At 43.4% G+C, this 22,500-nt stretch overlaps 1 protein-coding gene across 1 annotated transcript in view; it reads left to right on the plus strand.

Moving 5' to 3' along the window:
* The first annotated feature begins 2,259 nt into the window (after positions 1 to 2,259).
* LOC134093021 (integrin alpha-5-like) overlaps positions 2,260 to 22,500 on the plus strand; it is a 40,689-nt gene continuing 20,448 nt past the window's right edge. Inside the window, exons 1-15 of the mRNA XM_062546270.1 lie at positions 2,260 to 2,648; positions 8,717 to 8,847; positions 13,582 to 13,682; positions 13,992 to 14,115; positions 14,867 to 14,928; positions 15,129 to 15,174; positions 17,015 to 17,140; positions 17,328 to 17,372; positions 17,587 to 17,630; positions 18,041 to 18,097; positions 18,755 to 18,807; positions 19,426 to 19,631; positions 20,300 to 20,491; positions 20,714 to 20,759; positions 20,847 to 20,960. Of these exons, the coding sequence (XP_062402254.1) occupies positions 2,404 to 2,648; positions 8,717 to 8,847; positions 13,582 to 13,682; positions 13,992 to 14,115; positions 14,867 to 14,928; positions 15,129 to 15,174; positions 17,015 to 17,140; positions 17,328 to 17,372; positions 17,587 to 17,630; positions 18,041 to 18,097; positions 18,755 to 18,807; positions 19,426 to 19,631; positions 20,300 to 20,491; positions 20,714 to 20,759; positions 20,847 to 20,960 (1,592 nt within the window). The 5' untranslated portion in view covers positions 2,260 to 2,403. The remainder of the gene's footprint in view (positions 2,649 to 8,716; positions 8,848 to 13,581; positions 13,683 to 13,991; positions 14,116 to 14,866; positions 14,929 to 15,128; positions 15,175 to 17,014; positions 17,141 to 17,327; positions 17,373 to 17,586; positions 17,631 to 18,040; positions 18,098 to 18,754; positions 18,808 to 19,425; positions 19,632 to 20,299; positions 20,492 to 20,713; positions 20,760 to 20,846; positions 20,961 to 22,500) is intronic.

Here is a 22,500-nt window from a genome sequence, read left to right on the forward strand (position 1 = left end):
TGCCTGCATAAGCAACTGTCTTGTCTGTATGTGAGTCTTTTGGATAATTTTATCACCAATAAACAACTTAAATGGTTAGATAATCAACCTTACTTCATTTTACTAGCCTGAATACCCATACGAACCTTCTGCAAATTTGGAATTTGCTCTGCGGGTCCATCTGGCCAAGAGGCCTTTGAAGCCCAATGTCCCTAAAACACGGGCACGCAAATACAACTGCAAATCCGGCATAGACGTGTATTTCTTTGCAAATTAGTAAACAACTGCGTCTAAAACCTTTGCTTAGATGCAGCTGTTTACTGCAATTCAATTAACCGTTCCCATTCCAATGGAGAGGGTCTGCGTGCTAACCAGGCTATCATTTTACAGAGATTGGCAACACAGTAAAGGTATGGTCTCCAATTTTGATGTAAGTTTGTTGAAATGTAAGTTCAGGAGCCAATCTACATTGAAGGGATCTTTATGGCTAGAACAGATATGCAGTGGACAGCTAGAGAAATACAAAGTTGATTATACACAAGGCTACACAAGCTATTTGGGAAATGTTACTGGGCATTGTTCCTGAGTATTGTTGTTTTGAGACATGTTGTATTGGGAAATGTTGTTTCTGGAGAACTTTACTGTAATCATCAGTAGACACATTATCATGATAGACCAGGCAGAACACATGGAACTGGTTATGTGGTTGTTTAGCAGCACTTTAAAAAGTTGTTCCGTGTATCATCACCTTAAGGATACACTCTCACAAAATTATTCAAATCTATCTAACAAAGTGCAGTGTATTGAATTAAAACAACAAACAATATTCCAATCACATTACAAATTGCCTTCTCAAATACAAAACCAATGTCATACCATTTTTTTTTTTTATGTTGTCCATTCCAGAACACAGGGGTGCACTGTACAGTAGTAGCCTAACTCACCGTTCTGCTGAAGCAATAGCAAGACTAAACATGCACAGTTGCACACACAGATAATGTCTTGGGAAATTGCAAAACAAGATGTTCATGCTATTGGGAATTATGAAGGAGCTGTTTTGATAATGTGCAAGACATACCTGCCTGAGGGACTCAGGTTTGGAGTCTGGGGGAGGAGAGGCCTACCAAGAATGTTGGTCTGATTGGGCCAAATTCTCCAAACAATGAATGAAAAACTATTAATATTATTATATAACCATAATGCTACATTATAATAGATATGATGAGGCAGGAAGTTGCTCAGATTGGTTCCCAAATGTTACCCAGCAGAAATATTTTAATTGGTTGTTTAACCAATTGTTGAATAGTACTTTTAGCATTCTGATTTGGCACATGCCAATAACATACCAGAGCCATTCTAATTAGACATAGCTGTTGACGGTCTCCTCAGGAAGGAGCATGAGGAGGATAGTATACAAATTCAGATGTGCTCATTCACTTGCAAGATTTAAGTGTAAATTCACTTCAGTCTCTTCATCTATAACAGATTCAATGCCATATGTCCGGCTGGATGATGCAACACATAACATTAAAGTGGCAAATGTGTGTAATTTTACTTTCAGTAATATATTATCAATCTAGTTTGAAGCAGATTTTGAACCGGTACAGCTTGGTACTGCAAATCAGTGCCATAGCATATTTTCCACTGAAGTTACGCATCAGCATTTCTGAGACAAAAATTGATGGTCATGACCTTCATGCCCTGCTCTACAGTCTGACATACAGAAAGAAATATAATGGCAGTGGGACAGCATGTAACTGAGTCCAAAATGATTCTTGTAAAGCTGAAGGGAAGCTGAGATATTATCCAGAGGTCGAAATGGTCTGGTTGCAGCCATTTGAATGACCTGGTGTATGTCAAACTAAAACTTCCTCTCCTCCATGTAGCTGTGGTTTGACTCATTTTCCAGAAGACCCTCGGAGAAACGTATGGGTTTACAACAATTCCAACGATACGTTAAGTGACTTTGTAATTTGCCATATTTGTGATGAGATCCATTGCCACGTTGAGAAATTAAGAAATCTCCATCTGAATATTTGTGTCCATGTCGACTGACGCTTTTTTGCCTTAGCGCACAGATTAGCCTGAGGTGACATTTAAAATACTTCAATAGTCAACGTGAATGATAAGTCTCTATTATATGTTTGGTGGAGACACTCTTACTCTACCATCTCTCACCCGTACTCCCCACTCTTGTTTAATAAATCGAAAGCCCCTCCTCCTCAGAACTTTGTGACTGGGAACTCCCTCTCCTCTATATTTCTACTAACAGACCGCTACTGCGGAGAGGGGAAGGGGATGCGCTCGCTAGTGGAGAGAGAGTGGAGGGCACCGATTTAGTGGACTTACCCAATCATGCAGAAATCTCCACCATCAACAACTGGACAACTCCTGGATGCTGTGCTTTTGCCATAAACTTTCTGAATGTTACTACTGCAGAATACAGAGATGGGCTCGACGAGAAAACTCAGCAAGGGCTCAGCAAAGTTCCCCTCACCGATACGATTTCCGAAGTTTCGACTGTGCGCGTCTTTCATTGTATGGATAACGGCCCTGGCGTCGGTCTGTACGGGGTTTAACCTGGATGTGGACAACCGTGTGGTATACACTGGACCTGAGGGCAGCTACTTTGGCTACTCTGTAGACTTCTACGTAGACAGCTCATCAATGTAAGACGAATTTTTCTTGATTAACACTTAAGGCATGGTTTTAATCTCAATAATGTTGCCATCAGCCCGCACATTTGATAATTTGATCTGAATGAATAAATCTGGATGTCGTCTTGCCATCTCCTGCCTTCACTTAAAACTCTGTCTCTGAAGTCTCTGAAGTTTAAGGCGGCCTGATGTTTGTGTATTGGAAAGATGTGTTCATTTACCTTTGTCCAACTTTCTTACGAAAAATATTCCCCATGTGCGTTCAAGTGAATCTCGAGCCTATTTTGTATTGAGCCAAATACGACCTTAATTCTTAAACGTCTACTTCCATCTCTAAGCAGCAGGCTGCTGTGTATTTGACCCCTCATTGACAGGTGTGTAATTGGTGTGTCAGTTTAACTCTGATTGAAAAGAGGGCCCTTCTCTATTGTGGGGCATCTGTAACATGTCATGGCTAAGCCAGGGGTAGATATTTCAAAGAGCAACAGCTGTTTGTCTCAGTTGTACAATGTGTGTACACGCATGTATAGACACTTTCTCTCTCTCTCTCTCTCTCTCTCTCACACACACACACACACACACACACACACACACACACACACACACACGTTCTCATTGGTTGTGCACAGGCCTTGTTTTGGATTGAAGGGTGTATGCCATGCTGTTGAGCTCGTGGAGTTCATGTGGCTTGTGGTCATCAGCCTGTGACGTAATGCTTGAGATCTCCCTTGAACTTCAGTACAGTGTGTGTTTATTTTCAGAGAGGTTGGCGGCCACTGTCATTCACTGGCTAATCATGGGGGGTTTTATTAGAGTGAGATGATCCTTCACTTTCTGTTTCATGCATCCTCTGTTGTGTTTTTGCCTCCCCTTTATTCCCCTTTCTGTTTTTCCATTCTCTGTTTTGGGCCTCAAGGCCAGATTAAGCACTCATTAATTACATCAAAGTGTGCTTTTCCTAAAATGGAGGCCGGGAAGTTTAAGAAGCCGTCTTTGGTTAATGTGGGGGAGTGGAAGGATTCTCCTTCTTACTCTTTCCCTCCCCACTTCCTCTATTTCTCTCTCTCGGCTTTCTGTGTGTGTGTGTGTGTGTGTGTTGTGGATATGTGTGTGTATGTGTGTATTATTTGTGTGTGTGTGTGTGTGTGTGTGTGTGTGTGCAGAGTGTAAATCTCAGCCTTCTTGATTATGCAATTTTGATTCTCAAGGTAATAATTTCAATTTTGGCGATGCCACAGATATTTTATGATATGAGATGATTTGATACATTTGGCATGTTTTTCATGTACAGATGAAACCTCAGCATGATAGTGCAGACTCTCCTCCAGGACAGCCGGCTCATAAAACTATTTTTCGTCCTTCATTGCTCTGTGAACTTTTAAATCAGTGGTTGGACCCAAATCATGTTACTTTCAAACTCTTTCTGTGTGTGTGTGTGTGTGTGTGTGTGTATGTGTGTGTGTGTGTGTGTGTGTGTGTCTGTGTCTGTGTCTGTGTCTGTGTCTGTGTCTGTGTCTGTGTGTCTGTGTGTGTGTCTGTGTGTGTGTTTGTATTTGTGTGTGTGTCTTTCCAACTGGAGCAAAAGGGAGAACATAATTTTCATTGGTCTGCTCTTTTAGTTCTCTCCAAGCCTCAGAATCACTGCTGTAGGTTTGGCTGGATATCATAATGATTTGCCATTTGTTATTTTATAAATATCACATTATTTGAGCTGGCTGTCGTCCTTGTGTTTTGTAATGTAAATGTCCTGGGGGTACAGTGAGCCATATTGAGTTCCAAATAGGCCTCTTTTGGAGCCGGACACTCCAGTATCTCTCCCTCACCACTGCCGCTTCTTGCTGACCTCTCTTGCTGGACATTATATTAGCTGCCATTCAGTTGCAGAGCTGCTTCGGGTTACCAAGTGCAACTCTGAGGCTGCCCAGGCCAATATAAGGAGTTTACACTCGTCATCACCCAAACAAATGTTATCATGGTTCCTGGAGATGACACATGTTTGTGTTACATAAGCACCACTACAGCCAGGAGTAACTGTGGAGCAGAGGGATGAGGAACTGTTTCCCACGAGGCCGGTAGGGGAGAGAAGAGCTGAGCCATTATTTACCCAGAATGCAAAAGGACGGAGCATTACGAGACATCGCTCCCGTTAAAAAAGAAACAGCCCTTATTTTGTGAGCCAATCAGGCCTGGTTTGTCGGGGCAAATTTAATTTTCCTGCTGGACCGTTACCATGTGAGCTGACCACAGACTTTTGTGTGAATCAGTTCAAAATATGCCAGCTTGTTGAAGACAGCGACTAGCGTAAGCACACAGTGTTATGCCAACCTGAAAAGGACTGTTAAGATGCAAAGAAATAAACTCCACCATATGGTCCGTATTTTCTTTTCCTCCTTACCTCTCTTGTAAAAGTACGGCCTCTGTGAACGCAGGTCAGTCGTCTGCTGCAGCCAAACACAATCAGTTGTCAGAGAGGAATGTGTTGTTTATTGCCATTCTAACGAGAGCACGTAATGCCCTTCATTTATGGATCTTTATTTGCTCAAATTTGCTCGGCAGAATTTCATGCATGCCACAGGTTGAAACAATGTCTAGCTACTAGAGAACAACTTCCATTCATTTGCACTCTCTCTCTCTCTTTCTCTCTCTCTCTCTATCTCTCTATTTCTCAAAATGTCTGTGGTGGCTGTTTTTCTAGCTTGTACCAGACAGCCCAACATTAATAGGCCCTGATGATTGTTTATCCCTGTGGCCTCACTTAACAAGAGAGCAGCTCTGTCACTGGGAATACAAGTCTGTTGTTTGTTCGCTTTTGAATGATGTAGGATGCCATTAAATATATTTTATATTGCTGCACTAATTGCTCTGTGGACGGCCAGCAGTAAAGAGTTTACTTAAATTTGTTTTTATTCCAGCTCATTGAACAAAAACACATCTACTTCAACTAGGCATCACTGGAAGGAATCCATCCGCTTTTGCACCCCCAGAAAGATTGAGATAATAAAGCTAGATTGTCTTGCCCCGAGTGTGTCGTGATATTCCACTGTGTCCGTGACGTGTGAGGCATCTTAAACACCAGCCTTGTCCTGCTCCCATTCAGCCCCTGTCTCCGTCCAGCCCTGTGGGATTACGTAGTGTTCTTTGGAACAGGCAATTAGGTGTTTCCTGCTCACTAACTCTCTGCCATTGCTCTTATTACCTCATCATTTATTTGATTTCCAACGTTTTTTATATATAGTATTTTTTTTTTATAAAGGTCAGGGCTATTTTAAAGCCCACTGTGTGTGGACACAAATCTTTTCCAGCAGTGAAGAGGGGCCGAAACGACTCCCTCATAGAGTTACATGGTCGTTCATCAGATGCCGTGCCAGAGAGAGGGGTGGATGTTGTTCTATCATCAGAGGTGAAGAAATTCTTCTGTCCTTCTCACCCGCAGGAGGAGAGAAGAGGCCGAAGGAGTGGAGAGTGTGTAGCGTGTAGCGTCGTCACTGAATATTTCTGTGCTCATTAGGATGGCTGTGTGATGCTGTGTGTCAGATAGATTAGGTCAGCTATTTTTCTGTGTGGCCAGAGTGTTTTAGAAGGAGAGGGCTCTCACTCAGAAAGAATGCAGGACGGAGAGACTGGGTGTGTGGCTGTGCACACACAGTTTTCAGTTTGGAGAGAGAGAGAGAGAGAGAGAGAGAGAGGAAGAGAGAGAGAGATTAAGTGATAAAGTGAGATAAGCTGACAGGCGAAGGAAAAAGATGAAGAGGCAAAAAAATCAGTTTAACCACCAAATTGTGAAATTGCGCTTTTTTACAAACACTTCTCTTTAGGATGAATCTCACAGACCAACACAGGTGGAGCTGAACTCTGTGCGCTGGGTTGGGAATCCGTAGGCCGACGGACAGCTGTGTCATGAAGTGTGTGAAAGGTAGAATCTGTCTGTTGGAGGGAGAGGGCCATGAAACTGTCTCATGGCATGAAGACATCTCTCTGACTGCGCAGACGTCCTTAAGACCCGGGCCGACGGAGCTCTGTGAATGTCATTACCCTCCTCCTTAGCGCAGCGCAGCGCTGTGCTGTGGCGCGGTGGAACAGCTCCTGTAGGCTCGGGCACGAGAGAGAGAGAGAGAGAGAGAGAGAGAGAGAGAGAGAGAGAGAGAGAGAGAGAGAGGGGAGACGCTCGCTCGCTCGCTCGCTCTCACACCGTCTGACGCCACGAGAGCCTCCCATCCACGCCTGGCCTGTCTCACTCAACATCCCCTTTTTAAACACACGGACACACACACACACACACACACATGGTCATGGCCAGTGTTGGTGGCCTGATAGCAGTAGGGGTGTCTGAGGGTGGTGGTTGGGATAGGGGGGCAGACCAAAAGAGAACTGGATCTGGTTTCACTCAGCTGGGTTGTCTCCGGTTTGTTTAGTCGTACCTGGATGTGGACCGCTTCCTCAGAACCGCTCGCAGCCTTATCACTTCCTGTGTCCAGATCATTTACAACACTCTGTCTGACATGTCCAAGTTTTAGCTACACCAGTTACTTTTCAGAAATATTTCACACGCACGCACGCGCACACACACGCGCACACACACACACACACACACACACACACACACACACACACATACTGTACACACAAGCAGTGTAACAAGCAATACTGAGATTTTGACAGAAGAGCCATAAGGCATGAATATGTTGATGCTGAATTATAAGGAGACGGCTTTCTCAGGAGTCTCTTCCTTGATGAAAGGTACAATCCTGCTGCCTTCCCAGGAGCAGAGCAGCGACTGGGGAATTTGGAAAGGGCTGTTTTGACTGATTCAGCAGCTGATGCCCAGTATGGGATACACCGCCGCCTTGGCCTCCGCTCTGCAGACTAATGTTTGGCTAGACCGATTGTAGTTTAAAGTGGCCTATTGGATTTAGTTTGGTTCTGATGGGCTGAGGTTTTGTTTACAGGCTGCTTATGTTGTGCGTCATCCTGAGTCTCAAATACTCAAACAGACAGACTCGTCGTGATTCACGTACATTCACACAGTCTTTTTCCACAACATTGTCAACAACGACTTTAATTTTCAATTCGTAAGAGAAAACCCTGACAGTCAGACATATTCTGATGAGGGAGTTGGACCTTTTTAAGGTTCTCAGTGATTCATGATTTCAGACATCTGAGAACCATCACTGTGCTAAACTGGGATTGTTTGTCGCTGAATGTTTATTTGTAAGAGGACATTTAATTGTAGGACATTTTCTGTCTCTTTTAGAGACCTCTGTTGAACTTTTATCTCAGCGGTAGGCAGCGTTGTCTCGTCTATATGTGTGCATGTTTGTGTGTGTAGGTATGTGCACATACGTATGTGTGTTTGTGGGTCTTTGTATGTGTGCATGTTTGTGTGTGTAGGTACAGTATGTGCACATGTGTGTTTGTGTTTCTTTGTATGTGTGCATGTTTGTGTGTGTGCACATACGCATGTGTGTTTGTGTGTCTATGTATGTCTGTATGTGTGTGTGGGAGTGTCTGTGTCTGTGTCAGGTCATCTGTGTTTTTTTCCCGTCACCTACTCACGAGAGGCCCTAAAATGCCAGCCATGTCTATCCCCTATAACTCATCTATTTCTGGGCACATAGTCCAGATTAAGATGCTCAAGGACACGGCATGGAGTGTTTCAGAGTTCACAGCAAAGTGGGAGAGCACATTAACCCACTGCAGTCGCGGCGCCAATCCTTAACTCAAGGAAACGTGGCATACTTAAGGTCTTAATGAAGTCAGAACAGAATGTGGTTGTATGGTTCTGTATGTAATGCGAATGTGCTATATATTGCCCCACTGATTCAATTCATTACTGAAACGGAGAAGCTAGCTTGGACAACCCCAGGTGCTCTCAGTGGTTTCTTCCTTAGGGAGAGTGCACCCTCAGTTTCACTGACCTTAAGGACATTTATTACACACACATAACATTAAGCAGCATATATTTCAAATAAGAAAATCCCTTGTTGTTACATTACTGTAATTACCCTCAATGGAAGCGTTCATTTAGTGTTATCTTGTTTCTTTGTTGTTAACTGTTATTGCTTTCCTCTCTCTTCATACAGTGTCAGCATCCTAGTTGGTGCACCGAAAGCCAACACCAGCCAAACAGATGTCATAGAGGGCGGGTCTGTGTTCTTCTGTCCCTGGAGACACGACCAATCAAAGTGCAGGGTTCTTGAATTTGACAGTGAAGGTATGTGTTTTCATATACACCTTGGGTGGGCATCAAGGCGGCCTGATTTTTGATGATGTCGGCTCCATCTGTTTGTAACTGTGATGTACTGTTTCTGATGTGTATCTCTATAATTGACTAGCCTGGCTAAAACCAGAATCATTCACTTTGTGAATAGAGTGTGGGAACTTACGACTGGGAAACGTTTCCAACACAAGCATGGTGATTGGCGCATACTTTGCGTCAACTTTGAAATCATTGGTCCAGCCTAATCAATCACATTGATAAGGGATTCTTACTGTAACGTTACCTCCTACTTGGCCTAAACAAACTGTTTGTAAACAAACTTTACAAACTGACAATAAACAGCATTGGCAGTCAAGAAACAATGCATGTAGGCCTCCTTTTGCATTAAATAAATGTACATATTCTTTTACATAACTGCAATTTTAGATGTTGGCAGGCATTGCTACTACCATAGCCACTCTCAATTTCAAAACTATAGTGCCATCCCCTCTCGATGCTGATTGGCCGTTCCTGGGATCTGATGGAAACATTAGTGAATTATGATGTTCCAGGCTAGTATGCCCCTGAAAGGAGATTAGGTGGGCATGATTAGGCTAATAATTTGCATCCGCAACAAAAGAAAAGTGTAAATGCTTCCCCACGGTGGACATCAAAAAGATTGCTATCTGTGTTTAAGAGGTGTTAGTTGTGTAACGTGGGCAAGCATTAAAAACAAGCAGCATCTTTGTGTGTGACAATGTGTGTGTGTGTGCATGCCCACCCATGGCTGTACGTGTGTGTGCATGTGGAAGGTGTGCTCTGCGCCTGGAGCCATGTTTGTGTATGCAAGCCATGCGTGTGTTTGAGTGTGTGTGTGTGTGTGTGTGTGTGTGTGTGTGTGTGTGTGTGTGTGTGTGTGTGTGTGTGTGTGTGTGTGTGTGTAAGAGAGAGAGAGAGAGTGTGAGTGTGTGTGTGTGTGTGTGTGTGTGTGTGTGTGTGTGTGTGTGTGTGTGTGTGTGTGTTATTGGAAGGGGGTGTACAAACCTGGAGCCCCCCTCATTTGAGAGGGTTGATGTTGTTAATGGAGCACAGATCTCTGAGGTCTGTGCCAGAGTTGGAGAGATGGGGGGTTGGGTATGTGTGTGTGTGTGTGTGTGTGTGTGTGTGTGTGTGTGTGTGTGTGTGCGGTCTGTGTGTGTGTGTGTGTGTGTGTGTGTGTGTGTGTGTGTGTGTGTGTGTGTGTGTGTGTGTGTGCGGTCTGTGTGTGTGTGTGTGTGTGTGTGTGTGTGTGTGTGTGTGTGTGTGTGTGTGTGTGTGTGTGTGTGTGTGTGTGTGTGTGTGTGCTGGGACGTGGGGAGGTGAAGGAGTGTGTCTGTGTTTACTTTAGTCTGGTTGGTGACACCCTTAGCCTGGCCTTATTTATCTCTACCAGGAGACCCATTAGCCTCCTAGATGAGCTAGCATACCTCTGTACGCTTTTGCTTGCAGTGCCCCAAATCACCACCCTGAGCTGTTTGGTGAGCGCTGAGATGCCAAATTGGGGCTCAACGTTTATTTTGACGGTTATTTTTTGAACCGATACAGCACAACAGTGTTTATTTGTTTAAAGTGTTTCAAGGTATCTGCGGAATTCCATTTTCTTGGTGGTTTTCCGTCCGAGGCCCTGTGGGAATATTTCATTGGAGTTTACGCTCCAGATCTTTATCGTAAATCCGGTCAAACACCCAAAATGCTTTACCTAAAGGTCTCCTAAAGCTAACTACTTTCCTGTACTGGTGTATGTGGAGTTTGTTTAAGGATTTTTAGAAGAGATTCGTTTGGTGGATATTAACTGAATATTTCACAGTTCACCGTATATTTAGGTTTGCTCTGCGTAGAACTGGGTCAGTGTGTGTGTATGTGTGTGTGTGTGTGTCGGAGTGAGTGAGTGTCTGTGTGTGTGTGGGAGTGCGTATGTATGTGTGTGTGTGTGTGTGTGTGTATGTGTGTGCGCGCGTTACAAGCATGGCCATACCCTCAGGGTTAGTAGCACAGGACCTCTAGGGGATTTGGCCACTGTAATGAAGAGTAATCCTGTTTTATTGAAAACACTTTTACTGGCGCACAGAAATGTATGGAGCCCTCTCTGCTGTCTCTGCATGTGTCAGGGTATGTGGCTGCGTTTGTGGCTTTGAAATTGTGTGTGTGTATGTGTATATTGTGATTGTGTGTGTGAATGTGTATGTGTGTGTGTGTGTGTGTGTGTGTGTGTGTGTCAGACTTTGCTGTGTAAGCATATAGCCTACACCTCTCCATGTTTCCCCTCTCAAAAGAGCCCCGTCCTTTCACAGTTTAGATAACTGATTATGCCCGTCTATCAGACTGTGTGGAGGCTGCCAGCCCCTCAAAGTGGAGCGTGAAACGCGGACTCATGCAGATGTGTGGTGTAGCCGTTGTTTGGCCGCCTGTTCCTCGGAGGAGCTAGGGTTTGTTTTTGTGTTGTTCTTTTTGTTCCGGGGGGGAAGGGGGGTGGTTTGAACGAGGCCAAAGACTACACCCCCTCGCTGCCTGTGATCTCACTTCAGTTTGATCAACAGGAAGTGATAAGAGCTATGTTTCAGTTGATTTTCAGAAATTACACTACGCCATCCCCCCCCCCCCCCCCCCAACCACACATACAGACACACAAGCCCATTTCTGTACACGCATACATATAGTACACACACACACACACACACACACACATACTTGTAAACCACATTTTTTCTGAAAGGTTAAAAGGGCAGGGTGTTTTCTTGTGTGCGAATGAGTGTGTGTGAATGAATGTGTGTGTGTGTGTGTGTGTGTGTGTGTGTGTCTGTGTGTGTGTCTGTGTGTGTGTGTTTGCCTTTTTTTTAAGTCCACCTGTGTGTCTGTATGGCGCATGTAGCTCCAATCCACTGCATGACAGCCATACATCATGTCTACTGCGACCCTGTTTTGGGTTCAGAGGTCAATTAGAAACAGTGCATGAACCCTGGAGCTCATTGTACTATGCCAAGAAACCTTGAAAAGAACTGAAAAGAGAGAGTGAGCTTTATTGTTCTCTTTGTTTGCACGTTTAAACTCTTTTTTGCTATCCTTGTACAAATGTTGTTGTCTTTGTGTGTCCTTAAACTGTCTGAAAAATGCTTACTATGAGGAATTTGTAATGAAGGCAAGTTAGTACGTTTCCCAGTGTTTGTGCAGGATAGCCTGGGGAACATTTCTGTTGCATCACATGCAAAGACTAAAGGGCATTTGCTCTTTCTTTGAATCAGTTTTACAGGAACTCAGAACTGAACTATTAGCACACAATCATCCTCTCCCTTGACACAAACACCCCCCCCCCACACACACACAACGTTTCTCACTCACTATCTCTCTCATGCACACAGACATTTCATCTCTATGTATCCATTTCTCTCTCCCTCTCTCTCTCTCTCTCTCTTTCCCTCTCTCTCCCTCTCTCTCTCTCCCTCTCTCTCTCCCTCTCCCTCTCTCTCTCTCTCTCTCTCTCACACACACACACACACACACAGAGAGACACCATGTAAACACATGACTGCATGCTATCTGGTTGGTGTACTGTACGCTGACCCCTGCTTCAAAGGGAGAGAGGTGGATCTCTGGGGGACATAGAGTGGGTCGTAGGACACACGTCATTCAGGACTGGCCTGAAATCTGCTCCCCTCTCCTGATGATAGCGTCTCAGTCCAAGTAAAGCACAGAGCAGATGTGGATACACTCTTTAAAAAAAAAAGGTGCTATATAGAGCCAAAAATGGTTATATTGCATGCTTCATATATGGCACCTCTAAATGGTTCTTTAAACCATTTTGAAGGGCCCATCAAAGGAACCCCTAAGGGTTCTTTAAAGCCTGCATGGTTCTATATAGCACTCCAAGAACCCTTTTTTCAAGAGTGCAGACTAGCATCCTGCACACTGTTCATACACTTCACATTCAAAACGCCTTTAACCTTAATCAGTATTTCCACACAAAAATGTGTCAGAGTTATACAACAAACACTAGCATCCTTCATCATCCAACGTCACCATAAAGTATTTATATGGAAGATTTAAGTAATGAAAGCGAGCTTTAATGGAAAGTTTGTGCAGTGGGATATTAAAGTAAGCCTTTGGCAACGCATCTCCATAACTGTGAGCCAGTGCCCCTCTGTTCCTCTTTCTGAGGCCCTTTACGGTTCTGATGGAAAAAAAACCTTGGAAGCTGACAGGAAAGTTGGGGGAAAACCTTGCAAAGGGCCCATGCTGACAGCGACTGAGTCTGGTAGTCTGGCAGACTTATGGCACTCAACCCCTGCCCACAATTACCACATACAGCAGACCTGCACTATGAGTGGTGTGCTATCCACATTGTGTACTTGATGTCATGACTGTATGTGATGTACTGTTTGACAGAGTTACACATAAACTTGACACTAACATGGTCACGCAACTTGTTGGGGTTATGTTGAGTGTGCTTTTTTTAAGGTGCTGTGGTGTTTTGGTATTGATTTGAACAGGTTTACAATGTAGTGTATGTTTACATTAATGTATGATGTTAAATTAAGTCAATGTTTAAATCAATGATCAATGAATCAATGAATGTTGTTGAAGAATTGCAACATACTGTAGATTTGATGACGTGTTATTTGAAGATGTGTTATTATGTGGTACTACTTCCACTACTTTTACCACTAATAGTCATGACACAGATACAGATGCAGACATTTGATCTTACCTCCATAGGAGATCGGACTTTCAACGTCAACAACAGAGACCTCAAGGTGGAATTCAAATCCCACCAATGGTTTGGGGCGACAGTGCGCTCCCATGGCGACAACGTCCTGGTAAGTTGAGCTCTGCCGGCTTAGGGAAACTCATGTCTAAGGTCATGGGAGGTCATCTGACCCCTATCCCTGGATTTCCTGCTGGCATGTTCTCAATAGAACAACACAGACCCTGAACAACGTAAACAGACGAGCTGTATCAGGTACAGGGTGAAGGAGAAAGCTTTGTGTTCCACAAGAACTGTAAATCCTATCTGATGTTAGCAGAGGGGTGCCGTTAAATGCAAAGCCTTTAAGCTTACAAGCCCCCTACACTAGCCACTAGAGTGTGTTATTGATATCCTGTTGAATTGAATGTGTCTGCCCCAGGCCTGTGCTCCACGGTACTATTGGAGAACGGAGCATGACCTTCCTTTTTCAGACGCCACCGGAACCTGCTACCTGTCTGTGAACAACTTCACCAAAACAGTTGAATACGCCCCCTGTCGAACAGGTACAGTGTTGAAACACTTGTTTCCAGTCGTATGACTAAGCACTGAATTACATAGCCAACCTGTGTGTCTCTAACACTAGTCTAGGGAAAACATATCATGTTGCACCAGGGCAGGCAGTGTCCCATACACACATTAAAGAAATACACCAACTGTTTTGGGATATAAGTTCATTTGCTTATTGAGTTAGATAAGAGGAAACATATCATTCTTTCCTCTTTGTGTGCAATAACCCAGTCTAACACCAGTAGCCTAGCTTAGCATAGTTCAGTGAAAATGGGTTATACCAGTAGCTTATGGCTAGTCTAAGCTTACTTCCCTAAAGTTGGAGTGTTCCTTTAAAGGAACCGTATGTAATATATGTATTTCAGTTAATCATAAAATGGCCCTGATATGTCACTAGGCATTCAGAAAGCATGCTCATTTCAAATACTTGTATCACTGATAGTTGTCAGGCCAGGATATTGTCATTTTAAAAAGTTGCTGCCCTCAATGTTAATGTTTACATGTTGTGTTTTAGCCTGATGCGCCACCCTCCACCTACAGTATCTAATAATCACAAAGTATTTGGGTTGCCAGCTCTGCTGTAGTTAGGATACACCGCTCTAGGCTCTAGTATTATGAAAGTGATTGCAGTACCAGTTTTGGCCAAAATCCTACATACGGTTCCTTTAATTACTGTAATGTGGGGTGGTGTAGACCACAGCAAATCAGACCAGAGACTGAGATTGTTTTTCCTGTGTTCGACCACAGAGAGACACGGTCCTGCCGGCCAGGGCTACTGCCAAGGGGGGTTCAGTGCTGACTTCACTCAGGTACAGTACACCCAGTCACGGAACAAGGACTGCTGTCATTACATCATTATTTATGAAAGACAGGGAATGTTTTTAGTCAACATAATTCCCATGAGGATTATTTGATAAAAGAAAAAGACAAAAATAAAACAAGAAACGGGAAAATACAGTGCTTTGAATATATTTATTGTGAAATTCAGTGAGCTCTTTGTTTTTCGCAGGATGGGAAAGTTGTTCTTGGGGGACCTGGAAGTTTCTATTGGCAAGGTGAGCATGATGCAAATGCAGTCACACTGACCTTTACTTAAAAGCATAGGGTGTGCATGAGCTTGGCACAGTATTGATGCTTTTGGAATGAGTAAGTGGGTATTGTGGACACTTACAGGACATACTACTGTAGGTGTGCATTAGTCTGTTAATTATATGGTTTTTATTATATGGAGTTTGAGCTTGGTTTATGATGTTGGAAAAGCACTCAATTACCTGGCTGCACTGAAAATATTCAGCAATGTTCTTAAAACTAAACCATTTTACTGGACTGTCCGGTGATGTCTTACTGTCAACAGACTCATATTTTGTATCTGGGAAACCCCAAAGGAGTCATGTGGTTTGTTTTAGTAAGGAGTCAATTTTTCAGCATGTTCCACAGTTCCATTGACATTTTCACTTAGCATCATCTAGGTTGCGCATCAATAGGATGGCTAGAAGGATAATGCAATGATAGCATCCTAAGAAATTTGATTTGTGAATAGTTCCAGTGTACATGCTAATCAGTTGGGAACTTTATATCTCATATGCTTGTGAGCTGTAGACCAGATATGCAGTTAATATTGTGAATGTCAGTTGGCCTGGAGCCTGCACTGACTACCCACATCTAAGTCTCAGAGGACAAAAGCATGGGGTGCCAAGTCATCAGTGCTTTCAAAGGACTGTCCAAAGAGCCAGAGGATTGAAGTGAATGAAAGCAGGTTGCGATGGGTCGTTTTAAGACATGTTGTTGTGTGTTAGTGGTAAAAAAGAAAATGTGCGGAAACCTCCTCACTGATCCAAGGATTTGTCATATCCACACTTGTCACAATTCATGAACTGAGAAATACAACATGGTTGTGCCCATGCCTAGGGCCATTATGGGAAAGCAACATAAAATGTGTCACGATAGAGGCATTCAGAAACCACTATGAGAGGTTTTTATCCCATCTAATTTCCACAGATATGAATGAAGTAAACACATAATGAAAATTGAAGAGCTTGTTAAAGCCATTATACATAACTGACCACACTTTGTCGTATTTAAAAAGCAATAAGACTGACACCCGTGGCCTTGTTATTGTCTTCCTATTTAACGTCTGAGAATGCGGTTGAAAGTTCTACTGAATTAAATGGGCTGCAAAAAAAAAAAATATATATATATATACAGTATATGAATGACTGCTGCTATTTGCAACGGGTTTTGTGCTTTCGTGCTTTTGTGCTTATCATTCCACAAGCAGTCTGTTCACAAGCAGAAAAAAAAGAAAATATATATATACTGTATATATATATATATACTGTATATGAATGACTGCTGCTATTGGCAACGGGTTTTGTGCTTATCGTTCCACAAGCAGTCTGTTCACGAGCACAAGTCTGTATGAAACTGAAAAAAAACACCTGAAACTTAAAAGTTCTATTTGCATGAAGAACTATTTCTCGTCAGAAGCTACAAAATGGGAACAGGCATGAAGAAATGCATGTCGTATGAAGTTTCTTTTCTCGATTTGGCAAGTAGCTGTATAAAAAGCGGGATAATGTATGGTCTGCTCTGCAAGGGGGTCCTGATCATCCTGTCAAGATTTATTCTCCTTTACTGACCACTGAAGCATACATTATCTCTTACATGTTGCATCTGTTAAATGTTACATATAGCCTATATGGAAGGCCCCCCTGGAGCATATGCTCCGTACTGCTAAGGGTTACCTTGAATGTCTAAGGTGACCGTTTGCAGTAAAATCTGTCAGGATGGACGTTCTATTATCTTTGTGATTAGTTGCTTGTGCCTCTGGAATGTTTCTGGATGCAGTTGATCTTTTGGCCTTTCTTAACCTTACCCCCTCTGCAATCCCTATAGGCCAGCTGATCACAGCCACTACGGAGGAAATAGTGAAGGCCTTCTATCCTTCCTACTTCCTGCTGTCGGTGGCCGGGCAGGTGCAGACCAGGCAGGTGCAGAGCAGCTATGATGACAGCTACCTCGGTGAGGCTCTCCAGGGGGCGTCTTATGGAGGGGAATATGCTTATGGACGCCAGTTGTGTGTTTTCAATTGAAAAGCCATTGTGCATGTTATTGCCATCTGAGTCTCTGTCTCTCTTTCTCTCTGTCTCTCATCCCCTCTTCCTCTCTCTCTCTCTCTAACTTTGCTTTCCCAACCCCCTTTTGTTAGGTTACTCTGTGGCTGTTGGAGAATTCAGTGGAGATGATACTGAAGGTATCGTGCTTGTACTTTGTAAAACACACGCAGACACACATACACACGAACACATGCACGCACATGCATACGCACACACACACACACACACACAAACACACACACACACACACTTTGCATGGGTTTGTTTATGCTGATCATTTAATTAAAGCTTAATTGAATGTTTGGTTTCATTGTGTTAACATGTCCTCTTTTATGTCTTTGTCTCCTTCAGATTTTGTAACAGGGGTCCCCAAAGGAGTCATGCTGTATGGTTTAGTAAGGAGTTCTCACAATACTCATCCATGAGCTGTTCTGCTGGTATTTTGTTTGCCATCATAGAATGCCAAACAGGGCAAGGGAGTTAGAGAGCGGCAAGGGAGACAACTGAAGGGAAAAGAAAAGACTGATGATACAACGTTAATGAGATGTTAATGAGGAAAACATTATTTGTGTTATTATGTGTGTTTATTGTGTTATTAGCTCATACCAAACCACAGAATATTGTTCAAATCTCTAAGTTGACAGAAAGTGCTCTAAAAATGACCTTTTGTTTACTTGTGTAATGATTTTTAAGTCATATAAAATTTCTCAGCAGCAGTTAAGTTACTGTTGTTATGAATATGAAATGTTTGACAGTTCTACCACACAGGCGCAAAATATGCTAACCCTTGCTTGTGCTATGCTAGGTATCTTTACTAAATGGAACCAATCTAAAGTCCATGCTGAACTTCACCGGTGAACAGGTTAGTTTGAGATGTGTCCTTTTTCCTCTTCTTCCATCTCTAGAACTTCCCATAACCTGTCAATTCTCTGTCAAGAACAACATTAACTCATTTGACCAACAATTTTATTCAGTGAAGTGTCTTTATGGGTCCACAATCATGTGGTGGTATGATTGGCACTATTGCATCATCCAAAGTGACTTAGAAATTAGAAACAATTAATCAAGTTTCAGTAAATGAGGAGAGCTTGGAGTAAGCATGGAGCAATCTAAGTACAACATACACAGTAAGTGTGAGTTAGGCATGTAAGGGGGGTTAGATTTGTTGGGAAAGAAGTCCTGGAGAGATTCTTAAAGAGAGAGATACTACACTCCTGCTCTGTTAACATCTTACTGTAACTGGGTCCAAAAGAGCCATAAGAGAAAAGGTTCAAAAACATTGTCTGGCTGCTCTGAATTCCAAGCTGTCTTTACAGCTAAGCAGTTTGCCAGACCACGGAAGATGTTCAGTGTTACAGCCCCAGCTGTGTGTGTTTGTCTATGTTATGGTTTGATGCATGATGTTAAGTTACCATCGTGGCTGCACACAACAGAATCAAGCACAGCAGAGGGAGTTCAGAGCAGAAGTACTGTACCTGTGATGTGCTGAACTTTCTCATGCAGTTTTGATGCTTTCCAGATGGGCTCGTACTTCGGATATGCAGTGGCAACAGCAGATATCAACAATGACGGGTGAGTGAGCGGACAGGGCCTTTATGTGAGAATGGACAGGATGTAGAGAAACAGTGTGTGTGTGTGTGTGTGTGTGTGTGAGAGAGAGAGAGAGAGAGAGAGAGGGAGAGGGAGAGAAAGAGAAAGAGAAAGAGAGAGAGAGCATGCGTATGTGATTTGGGAAACTATGCTTACAGGAATAACCTCCTCCCTTATTTCTCCCATCATTCCAGTGGGAAGATATATTAGTGTTTCCCTCCCTCTGTTGTAGAGATGGTTGCCTGTGGCAGTTTAAGAGTCTTGTTGCAGTTATGTATTCAAGGGAGACTCCAGACAAATGCATGATTTCCCTGTATACAGTAAAACTGCACAAGCTGCTATTAGTTACCGTCTCTGTTATTCTATCTATCTATCTATCTATCTATCTATCTATCTATCTATCTATCTATCTATCTATCTATACCCTTTCTTTGTTTCCTTCTATATTAATATAGTAATGTTTATACTCATGATGGGACAGGATGTATCTCTATTTATTTATCTCTATCTATCTCTCTATCTCTCTATCTATCTATCTATCTATCTATCAGTCTATCCACCTTTACCCTGATCTATGTTTCCTCGTCTTATCCTCCCCAGGTTGGTGGATCTGCTGGTGGGGGCGCCTCTCTTCATGTTCCACCATCCTGGCGGTCACCTGGAGGAGGTGGGCCGCGTCTATGTCTACCTGCAGACGGCTCCGCTGTTCTTCCTGCCCGCGCCACACCTGAGCGGCACGCACACCTACGGCCGGTTCGGAGCCTCCTTCGCCGCCCTGGGAGACCTGGACCAGGACGGGTACAATGGTGAGCAGACCGGCATCAGAGCGGACGTCCACTCCAGTTTAGAGGGGATCTCGTTTCAAAACATCTGGACACGATACTTGGTGCAATTTGTGGATCAGGTCACCCCAGCTGATGAGTGAAAGCAGCTACTCCATGCAGCTTATGGATGTTGTTGTGGACCTCTACACCTCTGACTTTGGTTCTTTTGATCTTTCATCTCCTTTATATGGGGAATTGTTACCTTATCTTCAAAGCTGCAACAATTAATCGACTGATTGATTAGTAGTCAACTATTAAGTTAATCACCAAATACATTGGTCCATTGGTATTGGTTTCTTAAAATTCTCTTCTTTTGGCTTCTTAAACTTGATTATACTGTATTCTGCTTTGCTTATTCTTCTGTGACAGTGTGACAGTAAACTACGCATTGTGGATATCATGGACAAAACAAGACAGTGGAAAACATAATCTTGGGTCTTTGAGAAACCAAAAAAAGATTTTCCACTGTTTTCTGACTTTTCAATTAATCAAACAATCAATCCATCAATCAAGAGAATAATGAGCAGATTAATTGATGTTGAAAATGATTGTTAGTTGCAGCCCTAACTGTCATCACCTTGTCATCACACACACCCTTGGCCATTCACTACAGAATCTGTGCCCATTTTGATGTGTAATGTCTCTTCCAGATGTAGCCATTGGTTGCCCTTTTGGTGGGGAGGACGGGCAAGGCCTGGTCCTCATCTACAACGGACAAACAGCTGGATTGAGCGACACACCTTCTCAGGTGCTGACTGGCCAATGGGCTACCGGTGTGCTTCCCACAGGGTTTGGTTTCTCCATCCAAGGAAGCAAAGATCTGGACGAGAATGGCTATCCAGGTGCGCGTCTGTCCATATGTCACTGCACTATTCACGTCATGAGAAGACCAGTCTCTGACTGATGTTAAGCCTTTCTTCGTGGGAAGTCATTTTAAAGCCCCTCTGAATAAAAACAAAACAAAGTGTAGTCATCAACATTATATCACTGCAATACCACATCTGTCAAAGGATCAATTCAAATGTATCATTCACATCCAATTGATCTGTACCTGTTTCTTCTAGATCTTCTTGTTGGAGCCTTTGGAGTAGACAAGGCAGTGTTGTACAGGTGTGTCTCTTTTACCTTGATGTGTTCAAATATGCCAATTGGTCTCCCTTCCTTGTGATTCTCACTGCTCGCTGTTCTCCATCTCAGGGCCAGACCCATTGTGAATGCCTCTGCCACTTTAGTAGTGCAGCCCACCATGATCAACCCTGAAGAGAAGAACTGCATAGTGACCAATGAGAATGGAACCATCCCTTCATCGTGGTATGTCAAAGCTTTCCATTGGATTCTTTTGGTTTGGCATGATGATGGTCATGGGTATGGATATGATGATGATGATGATGATGATGATGATGATGGAGATGACAATTATGATGACGAAGATGACCATTTCTATTATGACACTGAACTATTCCAAGACATAGGAATATTTCTGCTGACAAGAGTTTTCTGTCTGAATCTGTTTCTGCATATTAATTTAGCAACTTTAGTTAAACACTGGCATTATCTTTGAGCAATCAACTGCCTCTCAGGCTTGTAAATTGAGTTTTAGAAGGCTGTTTTCCCTCTTGAGATTGGGCAAGCGTTCCCCAGCACGTGGAGGAAATGCAGTCGGAGAATGTCCAGTCATTAAATACCAGTTGGAAAATGTCAAAGAGTCTGCTTAACTTATTCCAGCAACCTGTCCAAGTGTTGATGGAAACAAGAAACAAGTTGAGGGGGGTTGGGGGGGGGGGTTGGGGGGGGGGGGGGGGGGGCTGGGCACAGAGCATTTTCTGTCTTTAATAGTCTCGTGAAATTCCTTCCATCCGCTGAAATTTAGAGAAAACAAAGTAAAATGTGGAATATTTTTAGATACTTCAAAGTGAGGGTTAAACGATACTGGCTGGAATCATAGCTCCAGCCCTCAACAAAAGACGTTTTGTTGGTATCCTTAATGCTGTGTAAGGCACTGGTGCACAGGAGGAGGTACAGTACAGGCCAAAGATGTTCAGTAATAGCTGTTATATAACTTAAAGTGCACCGCAGTGTGTACTTCACAGGATGGTTGATGAAGACTTTGATAGGAACATCTGATGTGATGAGATGGATTTTCACGATAGCAGCGTTCAAATCCTTCACAATGGTTTTCTTTGAGCCTGGTGGACTTACTAGCGAAGGCCGTGCTAATTTGTGGTGTTGGTCAGCTGGGTGGATCCACAGGCTCGCTGGTGTGTTGACACCCTGAGGCCCTGGTTCGGCAGAAGTGATGGTCAGTGTGTGTGCTGCTCCACAGGGAGAGGGTGGAGGAGTTTGGTGGGGAGAACCAACATTCAGACTGGATGAGATACTGTTTGGCTTTCACAGGCCGAACATCAGGACAAAGAGCTACGCCTTATTTCACACACGCAGGCTCACACGCTCACACACGTGCGCACACACACACACACACACACACACACACACACACACACACACACATACACACACATACTTTACACACACACAAGCACACATGCACACACACACATACACATACTGTACACACGTGGTTGAAGTCCCCTCAAGTGTCCAACTTGTGAGAGTATTTTTTTCCCCTCGCCCGCTTTATGTAAGTGGGTCTATGGAGACACAGTGGTCAGGGTGTGCCTCACAACATCAGTCATCACAGCAAAGGAAGAGAAGTGAAAGAGCCCCCCTTTTGAATTCCTCCATGTCTCTTGTAAGTGCTGTAACAATCCAGCAGTACTTTCCAGGGTGTACTGTTTCCTCCTGGGAATTCGTGTCAAGATAATGGCCGATCTTATTAACTTGTCTTAAGCTT

Source organism: Sardina pilchardus, chromosome 9 (assembly GCF_963854185.1).
Source record: "Sardina pilchardus chromosome 9, fSarPil1.1, whole genome shotgun sequence".
Taxonomy (NCBI): Eukaryota; Metazoa; Chordata; class Actinopteri; order Clupeiformes; family Clupeidae; genus Sardina; species Sardina pilchardus.